This window comes from Garra rufa, chromosome 16 (assembly GCF_049309525.1).
Source record: "Garra rufa chromosome 16, GarRuf1.0, whole genome shotgun sequence".
In the NCBI taxonomy this organism is placed as follows: domain Eukaryota; kingdom Metazoa; phylum Chordata; class Actinopteri; order Cypriniformes; family Cyprinidae; genus Garra; species Garra rufa.
Window position 1 is genome coordinate 3,865,524 of NC_133376.1, and position 22,381 is coordinate 3,887,904.

The following is a 22,381-nucleotide window of genomic DNA, read 5'->3' on the forward strand; positions in this document are numbered from 1 at the left end:
TTATTGTTTTTTGAACTGTATAAAATCAATATCACATTTGTAATCATGCTGATTTTTAAAGAAAAAAACAGCACTCTTCGTGTGATATTATAACTATATGAAATGATATAAATATATACTTTTTCTGCCCCATATCTTGAATTATGTGATCGTTCTTAATGCATATTAATAGACTGATTCATGCATTGAATGAACGCACTCCAAATGCGTGCACGCACTAAATTGGTCTAACCAGACTTCATCACATAGTCGTGAATGCGAGCATTTCTGAGTGCTTTGTTTGTTTTCTGCGATATACTCCATAATATCATGAGGTCTCACGAGTTCAGTATTTGTGCTAAACCTGCGCAGATTTGGCTTGCGTGAACTTCCCCAATAAATTAATGAGTGACCATACACAAAATGTAACCAGCCAAATTGGCTAGTGATTTGACAGAGTTACCCATCACAGCTGATTTTTACTCGCGGTTGGCGGGTGTTAATTTCAAACCCTGCAAACAATGCAAATCAGTCACTTGAGAGTCGAAAAAGCATATACAGGCAGCACAGGCTCTGGAACATATATTAAGGTTGTATAAAAAGACTGAACCATGTTTCCAACATTATTACTGCAATCCAGAGCCTCAGGCAAACAGTCTGAAGTGATGTCCAGTTTGTGAATGAATCATTCTTCTGAACCCTTTTTTTTATTTTAGCCATGTTTTATAGTCAAACTATGCTTTTTTTTTTTTTTGAAGCTCTTTTTATGCCTTATTCTTGTATTAAGGACAATGTAGTTCATGTACTTTTTCATTCTGGGAGAAAGAACTACTGTACAATAGCAGCATCTTCCTTTTTTGGCTGAAGGTGATTCAGTTTTGTCAGTCAATATTGTCAGATGACTTCCGTTTGAACAGAACAAGCTGTAAATGTGATCCTTTTAAGTTGTTAAAAATATAATTCTGCATATTAGAGTTGCAGGTGCACTTTCACTCCATTTACGCATGGTATTAAGTGTGTCATTGCAGACCAGATTGAATATTTACTGCTCCAGTGTGGCCTACATGCATCTGGAGCATCGTTCTCATAATCGAGCAGCTCAGAGCATAATGCCAGCTTAATGTCATGCTTGGGCTAATGCCATTTAGTGCCGAAAATGCAGTTACAAAATCTGCATCGAAATGCACAAATATGCGTTAATACTAGGGTAAAATGTGTTACGTGCTTGGGAGAATCTTCACACATGACAGGTGTAATTAGTTCTGGACAAAATGAGCATGTGTTCTTGATGCTCTCAAGCTCTTATTTGTATTGAATGGCGACTCCAGCAGACCTGTTTTTTGGTCATTATGACCGAACAAAAAAATATTGTTGACATCCTTTTTTTTTTACAAGACAAAGACGACACTGACATCATTAAAAATTAGCTGTGGATGTATCAACATGCAAATATCGTTGATGAAAAAAGACAAGTACATAAAAAAAAAAAACCCTGCATTGAAAATGTCTGTATTTTTATCAACAACAACAACAACAAAAAAAAGCTGAAAAAATGACCTTCATCTGTTTTCATAGTTGCTGTTGCCAGATGATAGGAGTCTTAATCCCCTATCAGAGCTTTTCTCTTAAAGGGACACATTTCTTTCCTGTTTAACTTTATCTTCCCAACCTGGCAACCATGAGCATGTGATGACGTTTACTGCTCTTTTCCTTTAGTGAAAGTGTAATACAGCTAGGCCTGTCGCAATAATCAATATATCGACTTATTGCAAAATATATGTACATGACCTCAATAGATTGCGCATTGTATTTACATAAACATTTGTTTTGGACTCCACTTGCTGCTTGTACATAACGTGGTGTAGTCATGAGGTGCTAGTTCAAATTTAAAAAACACTTCTACAAAAAAGGTTTCTTCCGCAGATATGACCTTGTTTAGGGATCTGTGCCTTTGTGTATACACTAGTGGTGTCAAAATTAGCGTGTTAATGCAGTCAGTTCTTCAGATTTTTCAGTTTAGCATGTTGGAAATATTTAACGCCATTAACGCAGGTTGGGGCTAGGTTTGGCCACCCCAAATGCAATGTCATAGTTATGTCATCAGTTAAGACATGACGTTAACAAAAAAGCAATTAAAGCTGCTTTTAAACTATGCATGTAAGTGTTATTTATGAGTCTCATTTAATTAAAGCAGTGTCAGATCTGCGTCAAGTTCAGCAGCGGCAGCTTTTAAAGTAACAGCAGCCGAAATATCCTAATAACCAGCTGCTGTGATGTCTGTTAATCAAAGAACAAAACTAAAAAAAAAAGGAAATCAATAACTTCTGTAGTTTTAAGCTTTATCTTTATTTAATTTAGACTTTATTGTTTGCTAACTTTATTAAATTAGGCTATATTTTCTTGCTGAAGGGCATGGGTAGCTATACGACATTTATTATGAGTTTATGTGAAGATTGTTTAAGTTCCCTTAAATTAGAAGTTCTTTTTTTTATCATGTCTAATACATGTAAAATTGATAGCTCTTAATTATACTATAATGTTGATGTCTAGTCAGTGGTTAAATATAAAAAAAAACAAAAAACAGACATGCCTTCAGTCATTAAAAAAATTGGCATTAAACAAATATTAAACATACTTTCTTGATGTTCTTTCTACATTCATTTAAAGATTGAATGAGAAATTATTGCACTATAAAAGTATAATTAAGAACTTTAATGTTAGGTGGAATTAATTGTGATTAATTAAAAAAATGATTAATTTGTTTTTTTTTTAATCGATTGACAGCACTAGTATACACACATCTGACTGCTAAGTAGGGATTTCAGCAAGTTCTCTTTGTGCAGTTTTCATTTTTCTACTTGATACTTTTTGCACTTTTTGTTAAATGTTTATTTACTATTTATTCAAGTTTTTTTAAGGTATCTAGTATTTCCATGATCTAAGTATTCTTAAGAAAGATTGTCTCATTTAAAAGTCTGTAGGCCTTCTTGCATTATTATGCTGTTATATTATGGTTATATATTCAGTGGCATAAAATGATCTTAAGATGACAATAATATTGCTTATCGCAATTATTTCTGGGGAAATATATATCGCACAACAAAAATTCTTATTGTGACAGGCCTAAAAACAGCTAGTCTGTGTTCATTCACATGGTTGTTTGCACTGTTTGCTGCGTAAATCTGCTGTCAAACCTGCTTAGTGATGAACTGTAATAAATTTAAACACTGGTGTGGATTATATTGCTTCTATTGAGGTTGCTAAACAAATGCACCAATAAATGCAGAAAGTCTTATACATTAATATTATTATAAAATGTTTTATCTTCTGAGAGCTTTTTAGTATAACTGGTTTTCATAATGTAGAGAGCATGTTTTTGCTTCTGATGATACAATAAGTTTGGAAAATAGATGAAGTGAAATAATTAGAATAATTGACTAAATCTAGAGTAAAATTCCCAGCTTTGTAGTCAATTAAAACTAAACCTAAAAATAACCGGGTTGATAAATCATGTGTTTTTATGCAGCTCCTCCCACTGGATTCCAACATTGTGGAAGAGCACAAGAGAGAGATCCTGGAGGCCAAGCAGATCGCCCGCAAACTCACCATGGTGGTCGTCCCCTCCGAAAAGGCAGAGGACAAGGAGAAAGAAAAGGAGAAGGAAGAGGAGAAGAATGAGAAGGTAACTTGGCTTTTTAGTAATGTATTCAATAAATTAAAACTGAAGAATGTCATTGTGGACCTCTAGTAGCGCCACACAGAAATGTGAAAAATAACTGTTTAGTGTCGCTATTAAAGCAACAGTTCACCCATAAATAATCATGCCATTCCAAACCCATACTGAAGTAGAGCTTGAACAAAAATACGAGCATTACTTTATGGCTTTGCTTGCCTGATAGGCATAAATTGTGAGTGATTTTATATATTATTATGTAAATAAGTTCAATATTTGTTCATATACACCAAAGTTGCTTGGAGTAATGGTCAGTAGGGCCATATGTGACCCTGGACCACAAAACCAGTCATAGAGGTCTTTTTTTTTTTTTTTTTTTTTTTTTTGGAATAAATAAGCTTTTCATTGATGTATAGATTGTTAGGATAGGACATATTTGGCTGAGATACAACTATTTGAAAATCTGGAATCTGAGGATGCAAAAAATCTAAATATTGAGGAAGTCGGCTTTAAAGTTGTCCAAATGAAATTCTTAGCAATGCATATTACTAATCAAAAATTACGTTTTTATATACACTATTGTTCAAAAGTTTGGGGTCAGTACATTTTTGTTTCTTTTTTTTTTTTTAAGAAATTAATACTTTTGTTCACCAAGGATGTATTAAGTTAAAAATTAAAAGTTTATTAAAAGTTAATAATAAATAATTTACATTGTTGTAAAATATTTATATTTTGAATGAACACTGTACTTTTTAAACTTGTTATTCATGAAAGAATCCTAAAAAAAAAAAAATCACAGGTTCCAAAAAATATTTGGCAGCACAACTGTTGATTATTATCCAAAATTGATCATTCTAATAATAAATCAGCATATTAGAATGATTTCTGAAGGATCATGTGACACTTAAGACTGGAGTAACAGCTGATTAAAAAATCTGCTTTTCATCACAGGAATAAATTCTATTTTAAAGTATGTTAAAAAAAATATATATATATATATATATATATATATATATATATTGTAAAAACATTTTGCAATATTACTGTTTTTTTTCTGTATTTTTAATCAAATAAATGCAGCCTTGATGAGCATAAGAGACTTCTTTAAAGACTATTACAATTCTTACTGACCCCAAACTTTTGAACGGTAGTGTATTTATGGTATGAAATGTACAAAATATCTCATGAAGCATGATCTTTATAAGAAAAAGAAAAATAGATTTTAAAAAATATATTTTGACCCACACAATGTATTTTTGGCTGTTGCTCCAAATATACCTGTGCTACCTAAGACTGCTTTTGTGGTCCAGGGTCACATATATGTGGTCTATAACTTATTTTATTTCAGTTTACTAATGCAACATTTCTCATTAGAATTTTTCCTCTAATATTTTATTTCAATTTACTTTGAATACATTTTCTTAGTTGTAATTTACAGTAATAACACTTGCAGAAGACCACAGAAGAGTTTTCTGATGTAATGGTATAAATGCATGTACATGTCAGCGTTACATAAATGGCTTTTACTGGGCTGATCAGATGCTTGATTACAGCAGCGCATGCACAGACGCTCAGCATGCACTCAGGAACTCTGCATCTGACAGCCTCGGATTCACAAAATGCACTTCCAGATGCAGAGATAAGCTGTGCTGTTTACTAAGTTAATGGTTTAAATCAGTGTTTACTGACGGAATATGCATGCAAAATGCAAACAGGACATTAATAGTATTTACTTTAAAGGTGCCATAGAATGGAAAACTGAATTTACCTTGGCATAGTTAAATAATAACAGTTCAGTACATGGACATGACATGCTGTGAGTCTCAAACACAACCATTTCCTCCTCCTTATATAAATCTAGTATTTGCAAAAGACTACCGATAAATAGGTCAATTCCAACATAACACTGACTGTTACGAAACAGTCGGTGTTAATAGTTACGCCTCCAACATTTGCATCGCCCAATCATCGGTAACGTCAGCACATCGTTTAAACGAGGCTAGCCACAGAAGGGACACGGTTAGCTTAATGCTAGCGCTAGCCTGTTACATTGCAGTACATAGGATTTCACTTACCACATAAACAGACGGATTACTGCGCTGATGATGGTGAATGATGGAGAAATAACTGCCTGATGATGGCGAATGATTTACAGATCTTGAGAATCACTGAGGAGCAGCTCAACTTGTGTGGTAAGAAGCACTCCCTCTGCATTGTAACTTTACACAGAGCACATGCATCACAGTATGAGCATCATGAGACTAAAATGTCGGCGATTCAAAACGTTAGATTTAACAAACCGCATATTAAAAGCGGCTAGAGCTCCTAATTAAATATATATTTTTATCCATGTGCGAGCTATTGAGCTCTGTGAAACAGCCAATCAGAGCAGAGCTCATTAATATTCACGAAGCTTCCAAATAAGGCAAAAACAGAGCCTTTTATTCTAGGGGCAAATCCTAGGGTTGTAAATGGACCTGTAAAACCATTTCTGGAGATTTTTTGCCCTTTCCTATGCCATATACCTTCTAGATAGATATCAGAGAACAATTTAAAATATTCTCTCAATGCATTCTATGGCAACTTTAATTAAAACCAATCTCACTTTGCTTCATTATTTAAAAGTGTATATACTTTATACATGCAGCATTGAACCTGAGACTTCTAAAAACTCTTTATCTTTCAATGCACAGTCTAAATTAAAATGCATGAATATGAGATTGGATGACATCTAGTTGTTACACTGAAGCATTTTAAAATCCGTTTGGTCTGGGATTTTTGGTGTACTAGTGCTTTATTACCAAGTTTATATTAAAAATACATGCAAATGTATTAGTTGTTTAAATCAAACAGCAATATTAATGACAAAGAGAAATACTTGGTCTTGGTATGATTTTATTGGTCTTTCTCTTTGGTGTTGAATAATTGTAAATTGAATTGAAAGGATATAAAATGTAAGTATTTTTAAGTGTATTTTCATTCCTATGGAACCAGAGGATTGTCGTCTTGTGTCTGTCTTGAGGGGAGACACTGCAGGCAAAAACAGTTTTTTCATGCATTTTGGGCTTTTTGGTGTTTCATAAAGTGTTTTTTCAGACTTGTGCAAAGAAAACACCCAAAAGACACTTAAGTGTTTCGTTTATAGCACTTTATCTGTTTATCAATAGATTTCAATTACAATACATATTTTTAAAGGCTGTTTTCTCAAAATGAGTTTTTTTCTCCTACACTGAGCCTTAAATCTCCACTTCAGTAACACTTAAACACACCAAACTTTACGTTTTTATTCCTGTCTTTATCCTGAAGGTTTTTACAGAGGGATTTGTTCATATAAAATTTGCTTGATTTTATACAACAGTTTATTCCTCAAAAAACTGTAAAATAATATTGTTTTCTGCCTGTTCTAAGTATTTTCTGAGTTATGGAGTGACAAAATGAGACCCAAAAATCTCCTCTGTAAAAACATTTGACTCGAATATGTCAAAAAAAATAATTAAGCAAGAATTTTAAAACCGACTTCATCCAGTGTTTCGATTTTTGTACTAGAAATGTATGCAAATTACTGCATATTTCATTAAGTAGTGGCTCATTTACGTATTAAAACCTAACATTTTAGAAAATGTGTAAAACAGAATGTGTGCAGTTATCAATGTAATCAATTAAGTAAGGTGATAACATTAGTTAATATTTTTAAAAAGCAGGTATGTTTTGAAGGCTAAGATTGTGTCTCAGTGAGAGAATTGGGCATGATGTGGAATATCAGATTAAAAAAAACATTCACAAATTAATCACAATAGTTGTTAGTTGCAGTCTAATTTAAACTTTTTTTCTCTGCTTCTGACTGAATATATGAAAATCCATATTTCAGAGGCGTTTACATTAGTGTGCCTTGTAAGCTGTATGAAACAACACAGATGGTGTGTGTGTGTGTGTGTGTCATCTGTCTCTGAAGATAAGAATCCCCTCAGACTCCTCACCAGAAGAGATAATGAATAGAAGAGCATGTAATGATGCCGTATGTGGAGGTGTGTCCTCCGCTCCTCTAATCTGTCTCTCCTCTCATGTCAGCCTCCTGATAACCAGAAGCTGGGGCTGCTGGAGGCGCTGCTGAGGATCGGTGACTGGCAGCACGCTCAGAGCATCATGGATCAGATGCCAGCTTTCTACGCCACCTCCCACAAGGCCATCGCCATCGCACTGTGCCAACTGCTCCACCTGACTGTGGAGCCGCTCTACCGCAGGTACAGCATTCAGATGCACGTCCTGTCCTAGGCCTGTAACAGTTGCCAAGTTTACATCCAGTTTTTGGATGTTTTGTCATCGACAAAGAGAATATGCCTAAAAAAACTGTCTCCAGCCTGTTCCCACCCAACTGGCATTTAGCCGGTAAAGTGGTGTACGTGATGACATTATCCCTGAAAAACCGTATTGTCGCATAAGTTTTGGTGTATCGCTAAAAAAAAAGGTTGCTCTTGAGCTGTTTCCGTTCATAATTTCAACAGGTGTATGATGTACATTTTAGGACATCCTCAGACCTCAGTCATACAATGACGAGGCGCCATGCCTCGGACTAGACTTGTAGTCAAGACCGCCTAAACCGAGACCAAGACACTACCAAGACCAGAAGGTATCGAGACCAAGACCAAGTCGAGACCAAGACCGATACCAAGTCGAGACCGAAAAACAGACTAGTGTTGAAGCTACGCAATAACTTGTATGAACAGCAGCATACTAGGGATCAGTCACAGTTTACATTCAATACATATTAGATGGTTTTTATGACCGAGGAATTCGCTCACATACTGACTGTCACTGTAGTCTACTAGCTGCTGGATATGTGCTTGTCTCTTCTTTATGCTCTACGCTACACTCACTGAGGCATAACCATTGACTGTTAATATTGAGGGCATAACGTTATATGGATGGATGAGCGGCTGTCGCAAAAAAAACAAAAAAATACATGCCTGTGATTTAGGGATGCTCATTTCGGTTAATTTTCCTGACCGACAACCGCTGCTCGTTATCCGAACATTAACCGTTAACTGATAAAATTAGAATAATAAATTAGTTTAAAATAAAATAGAATGCACGAGTATCTGTGATGACACATTAAAAATACAAGCAAATGTTTTATTTTAACGTGCAAACAGCAGCATACAGAGCAAAAACAAAAACTGTATTGACATATACTTAAATTATCACGCATCAGCAGCGGTTCTGAGAACAGAGAAAATCTGAATGAAAAAAAAAGAATAATATAAATAGGCCTACACTAAATATGTATAAATTAAATAACTACCTAATAAAGATGGCAAAACTAAAACACACTGAATCCTTTTATGCGCTTTGAAGAACTGTACCGGTCTTATTCTTCTCGTCGGACATAAAAATATATAGCAGGCCAGCCAATACCTCAGTGTGCCTAGTTTTTAACATGTCCACATGCTGTACGGATAGGCAGGACCGCTGCCTGTTAACTCTTAGATCCGCGAAAAAAACACCATCACAAAAACCCTTTCAATTTGCGGTTTGGGACTTCCATCCACTGTCATATGCGTGTGGAGAAGCGCGTGTTTTACAGCGTTCAGCAATAGCCAATCACAGACATGTATGTTGATTTGATTATCACTGTGGCCAATCACAGGAGGCTATGTTACAATCCACTCACCAACCAAAGTGCCGGTTTCAGTTTTGCTGACTTCTACACTTTCGCGAACTCTCTTATTAAAACAAAGAAAGTGTTGGCATTATATAAATAAGAGATTAATTGCGCAGTGTAAAGGTTATTTTATTACTTTTTAATAACTTTATGAGATTGCGATGAACTACTCTAGGATGAGTGATAGCTTTCCATTGACTGTAACGGGAGCGCCTATTGCGCACTTTCTAGACTATAATTCATTCAGAATTTGAATACATTCACTCACGGATTCACTCTCTGATAACCCAATAACGCCACTTGCCATTGAGTTGCATATACTACATCTGTTTACTAAGTAAAGGTGAAGCAAAATATGTCTATACAGCCACACTGCACGTGTCGACACGCGCGCGTGAGTAAACAGATAACTTACAAATAGCATTATTTCTTTCACCATGCAGCAAACGTAAAAAAAAAAAAAAAAAAAAAAAAAAAAGAATAGAAAAAAACCCTTTTAAACCGTTTAACTGATAGTAATAATCGGTTAAAATTCTTACTGTCGGTTAACGGTTCAACGGTCAATATGAGCATCCCTACTGTGATTGGTTGCATTTGATTTGAAGGGTTATTATTAATGTTGTGTTGTCGTGGATACCAAAGATTCTAGAGCGTGTAGTTTTTTTTTTTTTTTTTTTTTGAGCTGCTAAATCCCCGACCACTATGACGGTCTGAGACAGCGAGACCTTGACAAGACCGAGAGGTCCAAGACCAAAGACCGTCAAGGCCGTAACAAGACCGAGACCATGTACATCACTACCTCAGACTAAAAGGCTTCAGTCACAGGACAAAACGGCATTGTGCCTCAGACTGCAAGGCTTCAGGTCTCAGGAAAAACAACGTCAGGTGTCAGGTCTCGTACAATTAGACATCGGATGAAACAGACTCGGATTAAAAGTCATTAGACAAAAAGACATCAGGTGAAACGGACTCAGGACGGACAAAGTTAACCTTACTAAAATTAACCCTGGTTTTACTATAGTGGACGTGTATAAATGTTGTTTTTTTTTTTTGGTGTATTGATTACCAATGTAGTAAAACCATGGTTATTTTTCATAGGGGTAACTATTCGGCAACATACAAGCTAGTTGCAATATTAGAACCTTTTTAAACACACACACGATACTCGTGAAATGCATTTTCTCCTATTCAATTTAATTAGTTTAATTTAGCATTTAATGAAATAGTTCTTTTTTATTTTCTGACAACGAAATGGATCATTTTAAAATTCTAAAAAAAAAAAAAAAAAACACAATAAACTGCAGTTTGTTGTTGGTAAATTTACATTTGTGAATATTAAATTTACAAAGAAAAAAATGTTTATAACAAAACAAGCATTGCTTTTTGTAGAGTCAGAATCACAATGTTCTAAAATAATGCCTTTGAAAGTAATAGATACATCTTGCTGGATGATATTATTAATAAATGAACCAGCATTTTCCCAGAATTATTCATTAATTTGCTTGTTCTGAACCACGTGCCTGATGTCACACTCCACCTGAGTCCGTTTCGCCTGATGTCTTTTTGTCTGATGCCTTTTAATCTGAGTTCATTTAGTTGGATATCTGGTTGTACGAGACCTGACACCTGACGTTGTTTTTCCTGAGACCTGAAGCCTTTCAGTCTATGGCATGACATCTTTTCGTTGTATGACTGAGGTCTGAGGATGTCCTAAAATATACACCGTTCAATTGTGTAAATTTCATAGGCTAGTAGCCTGTTTTTCATCAATTTAAAACACAACTTTATTATACAGGCTATTATTTAATTGTAGAATATAGGCCTACATAATTATTTTTATTAACAAGTGTCATTTTTTTTGTACTGGGCCTATAGACTATTTAGATACTTGAGCATCAAGTAATATTCATAAACAGGCGTAGTTCCATTATTATTATTTTTCTGAATAGCTTTTATTAGACTGTATTAGAAATAGGAATGTTAATTTTGGTTATTTTATTTCTCCAAACCGACAGTCGATGGTCGTTAAGCCAATATTAACCATTAACCGACAAGATAATTTTAAATTACAATTAAATTACATGGTTGTGACTAGTGTTGTCACGATACTGGAATTTCTAACTTCGATACGATACCTTGAAAAATATCGATATTCGATACTATTTTCGATACCACAGAGAAAAAAACTGCCACAATATTAAGGAGGTAATTTTCTTTTTTAATTTAAAGATATAGTGTAGAACATGACAATAAAGTATATGCATACAGGTCCTTCTCAAAAAATTAGCATATTGTGATAAAGTTCATTATTTTCTGTAATGTACTGATAAACATTAGACTTTCATATATTTTAGATTCATTACACACAACTCAAGTAGTTCAAGCCTTTTATTGTTTTAATATTGATGATTTTGGGCATACAGCTCATGAAAACCCAAAATTCCTATCTCAAAAAATTAGCATATTTCATCCGACCAATAAAAGAAAAGTGATTTTAATACAAAAAAAGTCAACCTTCAAATAATTATGTTCAGTTATGCACTCAATACTTGGTCGGGAATCCTTTTGCAGAAATGACTGCTTCAATGCGGCGTGGCATGGAGGCAATCAGCCTGTGGCACTGCTGAGGTGTTATGGAGGCCCAGGATGCTTCGATAGCGGCCTTAAGCTCATCCAGAGTGTTGGGTCTTGCGTCTCTCAACTTTCTCTTCACAATATCCCACAGATTCTCTATGGGCTTCAGGTCAGGAGAGTTGGCAGGCCAATTGAGCACAGTAATACCATGGTCAGTAAAGCATTTACCAGTGGTTTTGGCACTGTGAGCAGGTGCCAGGTCGTGCTGAAAAATGAAATCTTCATCTCTATAAAGCTTTTCAGCAGATGGAAGCATGAAGTGCTCCAAAATCTCCTGATAGCTAGCTGCATTGACCCTGCCCTTGATAAAACACAGTGGACCAACACCAGCAGCTGACATGGCACCCCAGACCATCACTGACTGTGGGTTCTTGACACTGGACTTCAGGCATTTTGGCATCTCCCTCTCCCCAGTCTTCCTCCAGACTCTGGCACCTTGATTTCCGAATGACATGCAAAATTTGCTTTCATCTGAAAAAAGTACTTTGGACCACTGAGCAACAGTCCAGCTGCTTCTCTGTAGCCCAGGTCAGGCGCTTCTGCCGCTGTTTCTGGTTCAAAAGTGGCTTGACCTGGGGAATGCGGCACCTGTAGCCCATTTCCTGCACACGCCTGTACACGGTGGCTCTGGATGTTTCTACTCCAGACTCAGTCCACTGCTTCCGCAGGTCCCCCAAGGTCTGGAATCGGTCCTTCTCCACAATCTTCCTCAGGGTCCGGTCACCTCTTCTCGTTGTGCAGCGTTTTCTGCCACACCTTTTCCTTCCCACAGACTTCCCACTGAGGTGCCTTGATACAGCACTCTGGGAACAGCCTATTCGTTCAGAAATTTCTTTCTGTGTCTTACCCTCTTGCTTGAGGGTGTCAATGATGGCCTTCTGGACAGCAGTCAGGTCGGCAGTCTTACCCATGATTGCGGTTTTGAGTAATGAACCAGGCTGGGAGTTTTTAAAAGCCTCAGGAATCTTTTGCAGGTGTTTAGAGTTAATTAGTTGATTCAGATGATTAGCTTAATAGCTTGTTTAGAGAACCTTTTCATGATATGCTAATTTTTTGAGATAGGAATTTTGGGTTTTCATGAGCTGTATGTCAAAATCATCAATATTAAAACAATAAAAGGCTTGAACTACTTCAGTTGTGTGTAATGAATCTAAAATATATGAAAGTCTAATGTTTATCAGTACATTACAGAAAATAATGAACTTTATCACAATATGCTAATTTTTTGAGAAGGACCTGTATGTACACTGCTACAGCCCTGTTCAGCTTCTTAACTTCATTTGAGTTTGAGCTTCATGCTTTATTTGCTGTTCAAATATAACTGGTAGTGTAGGTCTAAACTTTTTTTTTTTTTTTTCAGACCACACTTTTAAAATTAACTGAACTAACTAATCTTAGAACTTAAATTAATGGTAAAAGATATTTGTTAACATTAGTTAACATGAATAAACAATGAAAAATACTTCCAAAACATTTATTAATCTTAGTTAACAGTTAATTTAAACTATAATTTACTACTACATTAACTAATTAAAATCCAAAGTTATATCTGTTAATATTTTTAATTGGACCAGAGCTAACATGATCCGTTGTATTTTTATTACCTACCGTTATCAAAGATTCAAATATTCTGTAACAAATGCATTGCTCATCGTTCATAAATGCTGGTTAATAGATTAACATTATTTGACGAACAGATTTTAATGCCGGATTCATAATCACCGATCCATGCAAGCAAACAAGCGTGCATCACACACAATGCTCAGTTGCTCACTGGATCGACATTAAGACAAATTGTAGAATTTAAGTAATGATTTTTTGAAATAAAGTTAAATAAGCGCAGTTAATTTACATTTGACCGCAGTTAAAGTATTTACTCGTCTAAGATTCCTCAATCTGATTATATTAATGAACTACGGTAAAAAACAGGACAACACTCATCAGCAACAATAATAGGCAATCTTATTTAATGATTCAGTCATTTCAAAATAGAACAGTTCTTCTTTATATAGATCCAGGTGTCTGTCTTTCAGGTGCTTTGCGAAATTAGTGGTGTTAGCGCCTTTTGTTAGCACTGCTCTGTAGCAACTCTTACATATTGGCTTGTTTGTGTACTTCGGCTTTCCATGTTCATTTGTTTCATATCCAAAATATTTCCAGATAGCACCCTTGCTGTGCTCTTTATCAAACAAAGCCGGTCGCGGTGTGCCGCACTCGCCTTTTCCATTCGCCTCACGCTTGAATGAGACGAGACAGGCACTGCGGTGTCACGTCTGGTGTATTTATCGAAATATCGATATTTTTGACAACACTAGTTGTGACCCATTAAAATACCTACATTTGTTTTCCAGGGATTAATTTTATACACACAAAAAAAGCAGAACGTGAGGATTCACATGGTCACATCACGCACCTGCAGTGCTTCTGCGAACGGGGAAAAGCATAATAAAGCTATGCATAATATAATAAAACGATATATATATATGAAATATATCTTTTTCTAAATAATTAAGAAAAAAAAATAACAAAAAAATATAATTTACAGTGTTTGTGTGTAAATGAAAGGGCTAAATCTGGAACAAAAAAAAGTTATTTCCTAATAGGCCCTTTTTTTTATTAAAAGCTGCATATCAGATATAATGTCTTCACATTTCCGACCCTTTATCTATAGTGTCAGTTGCTTGGAAATAATAGGAGAACAATCTTTTGTTCTTATATATACACACTACTGTATATGTGACCCTGGATCACAAAACTTTTTGAAATTGAGATTTGTACATGGGTAAATACACTTGGCCAAGATACAACTATTTGAAAATCTGGAATCTGAGGATGCAAGCAAATCTAAATAACAAGAAAATCGTCATCCAAATGAAGCTCTTAGCAATGCATATTACTAATCAAAAATGAAAGCGCTAGTGAAATTCAGACAGCAGAGCTGTGTGTTGAACTCATTGAACGTCTTGTATTTTTAGGGCTGGAGTCCCCAAAGGTGCCAAAGGCGGTTTGATGACACCTCTACGGAGCAAACAGGCACCACGGCCGGCTGAAATCTTTGAAGATCTCCTCAGGGACGTCTTCACCATGCTGTGCTACCTGGGCCCTCACCTGTCCCATGACCCCATCCTGTTTGCAAAGATCATACGACTAGGCAAGAGTTTCATGAAAGAGGTAAGAACTGACACTAGAGCTGGCTTGATACAGCTGCAGTTATATACAGTTGAGGTCAAAAGTTTAGATGCACCTTGCAGGATTTGCAAAATGTGAATTTGACCTAACTAAGAGGAATCATACAAAACGCATGTTATGTTTTATTTAGTACTGACCTGAATAAGATATTTCACAAAGAAGACGTTTACATGTAGCCCACAAGAGAAAATAGTAGTTAAACTTAAAATAAAAATGACCCCGTTCAAAAGTTTACACTTGATTCTTACAACTGTGTTGTTACCTGAATGATCCACAGCTGTTTTTTTTGTTTAGTGATAGTTGTTCATAAGTCCCTTGTTTGTCCTGAACAGTTAAACTGCCTGCCGTTCTTCAGAAAAATCCTTCAGGTCCCACAGGTTCTTTGGTTTTTCAGCATTTTTTGTTTATTTGAACCCTTTCCAACAATGACTGTGTATTTTTGAGATCCATCTTTTCACACTGAGGACAACTGAGGGACTCATATGCAACTATTACAGAAGGTTCAAACACTCACTGATGCTCCAGAAGGAAAAACCATGCATTAATGATTAATGCATTATGCCAGGGGGTGAAAACTTTTTGAATTTGAAGATCAAGGTAAACTGAACTTATTTTGTCTTCTGGGAAGAATGTAAGTATCTTCTGTAGCTTCTGAATGGTAAATGAAAAAAAAAAAGTGCTGTCATTCTGTTCAAAAGTTATCACCCCTGGCTCTTAATGCATGTTTTTTCCTTCTGGAGCATCAGTGAGTGTTTGAACCTTCTGTAATAGTTGCATATGAGTCCCTCAGTTGTCCTCAGTGTGAAAAGATGGATCTCAAAATTAAACAGTCATTGTTGGAAAGGGTTCAAATACAGAAAAATGCTAATAAAATAACCTGAAGGATTTTTCTGAAGAACAGCAGGCAGTTTAACTGTTCAGGACAAACAAGGAATTAATGGAAAATTATCACTAAACAAAAAAACAGCTGTGGATCATTCAGGTAACAACACAGTATTAAAAATCAAGGGGATGTAAACTTTTGAGCGGAGACATTTTTATCATTTCAACTTATTTTCTCCTGTGGACTATATGTGCAAATCTTTTTATGTGAGATATCTTATTCAGGTCAGTACTAAATAAAAAATAACATGTATTTTGTATGATCCCTCTTATTTTGGAAAAATAATTAACATTTTGGAGATCTTGCAAGGTGTACGTAAACTTTTGACCTCAATTGTATTTGAACAATCATTTGACATAGCATATACAGTTGCAATCGAAATTATTCAACCCCCTTGACATGCAAGACATTTTGTTCCAGATAATTTGTTTTTCTAAAAACAAATCTACAAAGGCATTAGGACACTATTAGATAAAGTATTTTAATACACATTTGAGTAATTCTGAGAACATAAATTGTTCAAATTGATTGATCAAATCAAATTGGCTCTAAAAGTTCATGTTCAAAATTATTGAACCCCCAAAAGTAAAATTTGGTGCAGAATCTTTTATTATTTAAAACCACCAATAAACGCTGTATGAAAGTGTTTAGAAGCATTGATCACCTCTCTACTGCAATCTTGGACCATTCCTCGGCTGAAAAACCTTTTAGATCACGGATAATCTTTGGTTTTCACTTTGCCACTGCTTTCTTCAAATTCAACCAAATATTTTCAATGAGAATTAAATCTGGAGACTGAACAGGCCACTCAAGAACATTCTGTGACTGATCCCTGAACCAAGCATAAGTAGATTTGGATGTTTACTTTGGGATGATTGTCCTGCAGGAAAGTCCATTGATCATCATCTTCGGTCTTTGTACCAAAGGCATCACATACAGTAAAACAACCCCATAATTGGATCAGCTCACCTCCATGTTTGACCATGGAGATAGTGTTCTTCTGCTCATTAGTTTTTCCTTTTTTGCACCAGACAATCCACTGATCTATACGTCCAAAAAGTTCTAGTTTGATCACATCACTCCATAAAACATTCTTCCAGAGCTCCACAGGTCTATCCAAATAAATTTTAGCATATTCAAGCTGACCTTTTTGTTCTTCTTGGTCAAGAATGGTATTCGCCAAGATGCTCCAACATGAAAGCCATGCTTGTCTTATGTTCATCTTCTACTCTGGAATGAAATATTTTTCCTCCTCTCATCTGGTCATCTCGCAAGTCTTTGGCTGTACATTGCAGGTTTTTCTCAGTTGCTCTGATCAAACATTTTATGAAATTGTGCATTTTTTGTTCAACACCCTCAAAGGTTTTCTGGTACAACACACTTTAAACTAAGGAATAAGGCTTTTAATGTCTTAGAAATCTTCACTTTCTAATACAATAAAATTATTTCTTCTCTGTAGCTTTTGCGAAAGCTCTGTTGACTTTACCATATTTGCTACTCAACTTCAGCACATGCATGGGATAAATGTATAGATGTGTAACATCTCAAGCTGATTCAGTTTTTTTAATAGTTTCTAAAGGCTTAATTGTGTTTTAGGACAATTTTGTTCCCTACCACAAAAATAAATGACTTAAAACGGCAATGTTGAATAGGGGTTGAATAATTATGACAGCTGTGTTACTAAAAAAAATCCTAGAACTCAAACACATTACATTATATATTGACATTGTCACTTTTAATATGCCAGTACACTGTTGTAGATGCAATTTTTATAAAGTCCTGAAACTTCAGACAAGCTTTTATTTGTAAAGTACTGCAATCTCTGGGGGGTTGAATAATTTTGATTGCAACTGTACTTACATAGGATGAAGACACTAGTCGTATCAGTAGCCATTACATAACGCAAATCAATAAATATAAAAAGTAACTAGGTAAAAATCTAGTTAATAAAAAATCTAGCTGCAACCCTACTTGGGACAATCAGTCTGAATGATTTATGAATGAATAATGCTTTATGCAATCATTACAACTACTTAGACATACAAATATATCAACTCTGCACTGGCTGTACTGCTGTAGATTCTGCTTTGGTAGCCAGATAGATGGACTTTCTCCAGTGTTAATACGGTATTGTCCTTGTGTATTGTTGGTAGGCAGAGAATGTAATGTTGTGTCCCAAAGGTTGATGAGGTCTATCGTTTCAATGTAACCTGTGTGAATTCTGTAGTCTCACTTTATTGTCGGTTAGCCACTATTGATCACTGTCTGTCTCTTGTCTCTCTCTGTGTTTGTGTCTTTCCATTTCTCAGTACCAAAGTGAAAGCAGGCAAGACACCAAGGACAAAATGGTGAGTCACGGAAAGTCCTGAGTGGGGGTGTAAAGTTGTATAAAGAACGGCACAGGTTTCTGCCTTTTTTTGTTGGCTAAATTCTGGAAGCTCAGCGCCTGACTGTAAAGTGTATTTGACATTTTTATCACCCAATTTAAACTGTTAATTTAAACCTTAATAGATTCCTCCAAGCAAATGATCTGGTAACCATTTTAGCATTTGACACGAACAACGAACAGGCGCTAATTTTATTCTAAGTAATTGTATTTGATTACTGGATGTTCCTGTAATGGTCAAATGAGTTTTCTTGAGAGATTTAAAGCTATAAAGCCTTTTCCAGCCATTGGAGTATGTTATCAGCTGTGTTTGTTTGGATGTATATGAAGTGATGGATCTGTGTGTGTCTCTGGCAGGACTCTCTGCTGAGCTGTTTTCTCAGTATTGCTGATCAGGTGCTGTTACCGTCTCTCTCGCTCATGGAGTGCAACGCCTGCATGTCCGAGGAGCTCTGGGGCTTCTTTAAACTCTTCCCCTACCAGCACAGGTACTGTCAGTTCATCACACAGCTTCTCTATTAACCTTTAGGCCTTCCTCCGTATACAGGCAGATACATGAGCAAAAATAAATGAGTTACCTAATGTTGGCTTATTTCCATGTCTATAATAAATGTACCTTGTCACTTGGAATAAAAGTTACAACTGGCTACTTAAATGTAACATTTGTACAACATCTGTTTACAAAATATGACCCTGGACCACAATACCAATCATAATTTGTAGCAATAGCCAATAATACATTGTATGGGTCAAAATTATTTTAGTTTAATGCCAAAAATCATTAAGATATTCAGGTGAAGATTATGTTCCATGAAGATATTTTTTAATTTCCTACCGTAAATATATCAAAACTTAGTTTTTGATTGGTATTTATTTGGACAACTTTAAAGGTGATTTTCTCAATATTTAGATTTGCACCCTCAGATTCCAGATATTCAAATAGTAGTATCTTAAACTAATATTTTCCTAACAAACCATACAATAATAGAAAGCGTATTTATTCAGCTTTCAGATGATGTATACATCTCAATTTAAGCTTCTCTATTAACCTTTAGGCCTTCCTGCTTTGCTCAGTATACAGGCCAATATATGAGCAAAAATAAACGAGTTATCTAATTGCATTAGACCAGTGATCTAATTGGTAAGGGTGTTGGCTTATTTCCATGTCTATGATAAATTAACTTTTGTCACTTGGAATAAAAGTTACAACTTGCTACTTAAATGTAACACAAATTACATTTGTACAACGTACATTAATCGTGGTCACCATACTGTGTTAATGTTATTGTTTTAAGTGGATATTGGAATGTGAGTGAAGTACAGAACCAGGTTTACATAATAAATGATATTTTACCATTCAAATACATCGTGGATAAGGGAACAATTGGATTTGTGTCAGTTGAGAGACCCAATGTTGGTTTAAGTTTTGTTTTAGCCTTTAATAAATTAGTTTTGTCTTGTTGTTTATAGCTTATAGCTTATGTTTTGAATTCTTGTTCTTTTCTGAATACTGTTAAATTGAAAGGGTTTGTTGGAGTGAGGGGAACTAAAATAGCCTAGCCTAGCCATGTTTCAGGGTTTCCGCGGGTCCTTAAAATGTCTTAAGTCTTAATTGTAGTTGTATCAAATTTTAGGCCATAAAAAGTTGTAAATGGTACAAGAAAGTCTTCATTATGATTTCAAGAGGTCTTTCATTTGCAGTTACCGGGAAAACTGCAATATTTCTGCCGTTCCGAAAGCGCCACTGCTGGCAGAGAAGGAATTTGCATTTCCAATAAGGCCATCTGCTGTTTTTGTTCTGACCAAAGTGAAAATCAACCAAAGATTTTACACTGCAAACACACAGATTTGTAATTGTGAACTGGTGGATCGACAAGAAGTTAATGCATTATAGAAATCTAAACAATTAAGACAAAATAACAAAATATATGTTTAGTTAATATAATAATTGAATTTTTTTTAAATTAATATTATTAGTACTTTTAAAATTTTATAAAACTTTTTGTTTTTGTGAAAACCTGTATCTGAATTGTAAATCATGCTGTAAATCATTTTACAGCTTAATATGTTACTGTAGACATCGCCCTACCCTGTGCAGGTATTAAAAAGTCTTGAATTTGAGCTCAAAAATCCTGCAGAATACCCTGTGTTTATAATGTTTGTAAACATTTTGTTTCAGCATTAGGCCCATGTCTGAATGAAATGATAAAATAAGACTTTTACACGACTTTATAGGCCTGTTTTTGTTCTCTCATTTTATGTTATACGCATAGTGTATCTTAACCATGCAGCAAACGTTTTAAAATAAATAAATTACTGGAAAAAAAATACTTTATAAACCTTAACTGATTGTATTAATCGGTTAAAATTCTTACTTTCGGTTACCAGTTAACCAGTTAAAATGAGCATCCCTAACCTGGTACAAGAATTGAAGATCTCAACATAGCATTTCTGCACTTTTTTTTTTTGTTTGAATAAAGTCAAAGGGAGCTTTCAGCCCTTGGTATCTGTTGGTAACTGTCAAATCTGATTGGGAAAGTGTAACATTATAGCCTGTTTTATCATGGGATTCGTTATATCAAATGATTGTTGTTTGTGATCATATACCAGATGAAGAATATGAGGCTGCACTATATGTTGCATGACTATTCCCCTATGATTTTCCCCCATACACAAATATCTAAATGCTGTCAGAATGCCTTGATGAACATGATATATATTGTCATTACCTTACACACGGATGTCTGTATTGTATAATTAGGTATCGTCTCTATGGGCAGTGGAAGAATGAGACGTATGGCAATCATCCACTCCTGGTGAAGATCAAGGCTCAGACGGTAGACAGAGCCAAATACATCATGAAGTAAGTTTACTTTCAATCTGAATCTAGATTGGTTCTTCTGAACTACATAAATAAGCCTCTGCAATGTACTCCTGTAACTGAGGATCTCTGACCTGTAGTGAGAAGAAGCTTTCCTAGTGTTTAGTGGGTTGTCATGGTTAATTCTGAATTCAGTCTTCATTATCTTGACTTTTGTGAACGTTGCAAAAGCAGGTCTTCGACAAGTAAAAACCACATGTAAAGCTTGATTTCTATAGTTTTTCAGTCACTTTCACTACCGATCAAAAGTTCCTTATTTTTAAAGAAGTTCACTTCCAGAACAAAAGTTTACAGATAAAATACTCACCCCCTTGTCATCCAAGATGTTCATGTCTTTCTTTCTTCAGTTGTAAAGAAATAGTTTTTTGAGCAAAGCATTTCAGGATATTTCTCCATGTAGTGAACTTCTATGGTGCCCCAAGTTTGAACTTCCAAAATGCAGTTTCAAAGGGCTCTAAACGATCCCAGCCAAGGAATAAGGGTCTTATCTAGCGAAATGATCGGTCATTTTCTATATTCCTTGGCTGGGATCATTTAGAAGCCCTTTGAAGCTGTATTTAAATTGCATTTTGGAAGTTCAAACTCGGGGGCACCATAGAAGTCCACTATACAAGGAGAAATCCTAATTATATAGTTTTTTCCTTTAAAAAACATTTCTTTATGACTGAAGAAATAAAGGCACAAACATCTTCAATGACAACGGGGTGAGGACATTATCTGTAAATTTTTGTTCTGGAAGTGAACTACTCCTTCAGGAAAGAAATGAATACTTAGGATGCAATAAATTGATGAAATATTGCCCTAAAGATATTTAGAATACTAAGACTAATAAAATACTAGAATACTTATAACTTCATAAAAATGCTGTTCTTTTGAACTTAGTTCATTAATAGAAATCCTGACCCCCGAAAAAAGTGAGAGTTTCCACAAAAATATTAAGCAGCAAAAACGGTTTTCAACATTAATATTAAAGAAGTTTACTTTCAGAACAAACATTTAGAGATAATTTACTCACCCTCTTGTCATCTAGGATATTAATGTCTTTCTTTCTTCAGTCAAAATGAAGTAGTTTCTTGAGCAAAACATTTCAGGATGTC

At 35.2% G+C, this 22,381-nt stretch overlaps 1 protein-coding gene across 5 annotated transcripts in view; it reads left to right on the top strand.

Annotated features, from left to right (window-relative positions):
* Nucleotides 1-22,381, top strand: part of thoc2 (THO complex 2) — a 131,424-nt gene that overhangs the window by 34,559 nt on the left and 74,484 nt on the right. For all 5 annotated transcript variants that reach the window (XR_012339790.1, XR_012339791.1, XM_073821222.1 and 2 more), the window contains exons 10-15: nucleotides 3,506-3,661; nucleotides 7,721-7,893; nucleotides 14,921-15,116; nucleotides 18,327-18,365; nucleotides 18,761-18,891; nucleotides 21,165-21,266. Coding sequence is in view for 3 of the 5 variants with exons in the window: in XM_073821222.1 (XP_073677323.1) it covers nucleotides 3,506-3,661; nucleotides 7,721-7,893; nucleotides 14,921-15,116; nucleotides 18,327-18,365; nucleotides 18,761-18,891; nucleotides 21,165-21,266 (797 nt within the window). In the remaining 2 variants the exon portion in view is untranslated. The remainder of the gene's footprint in view (nucleotides 1-3,505; nucleotides 3,662-7,720; nucleotides 7,894-14,920; nucleotides 15,117-18,326; nucleotides 18,366-18,760; nucleotides 18,892-21,164; nucleotides 21,267-22,381) is intronic.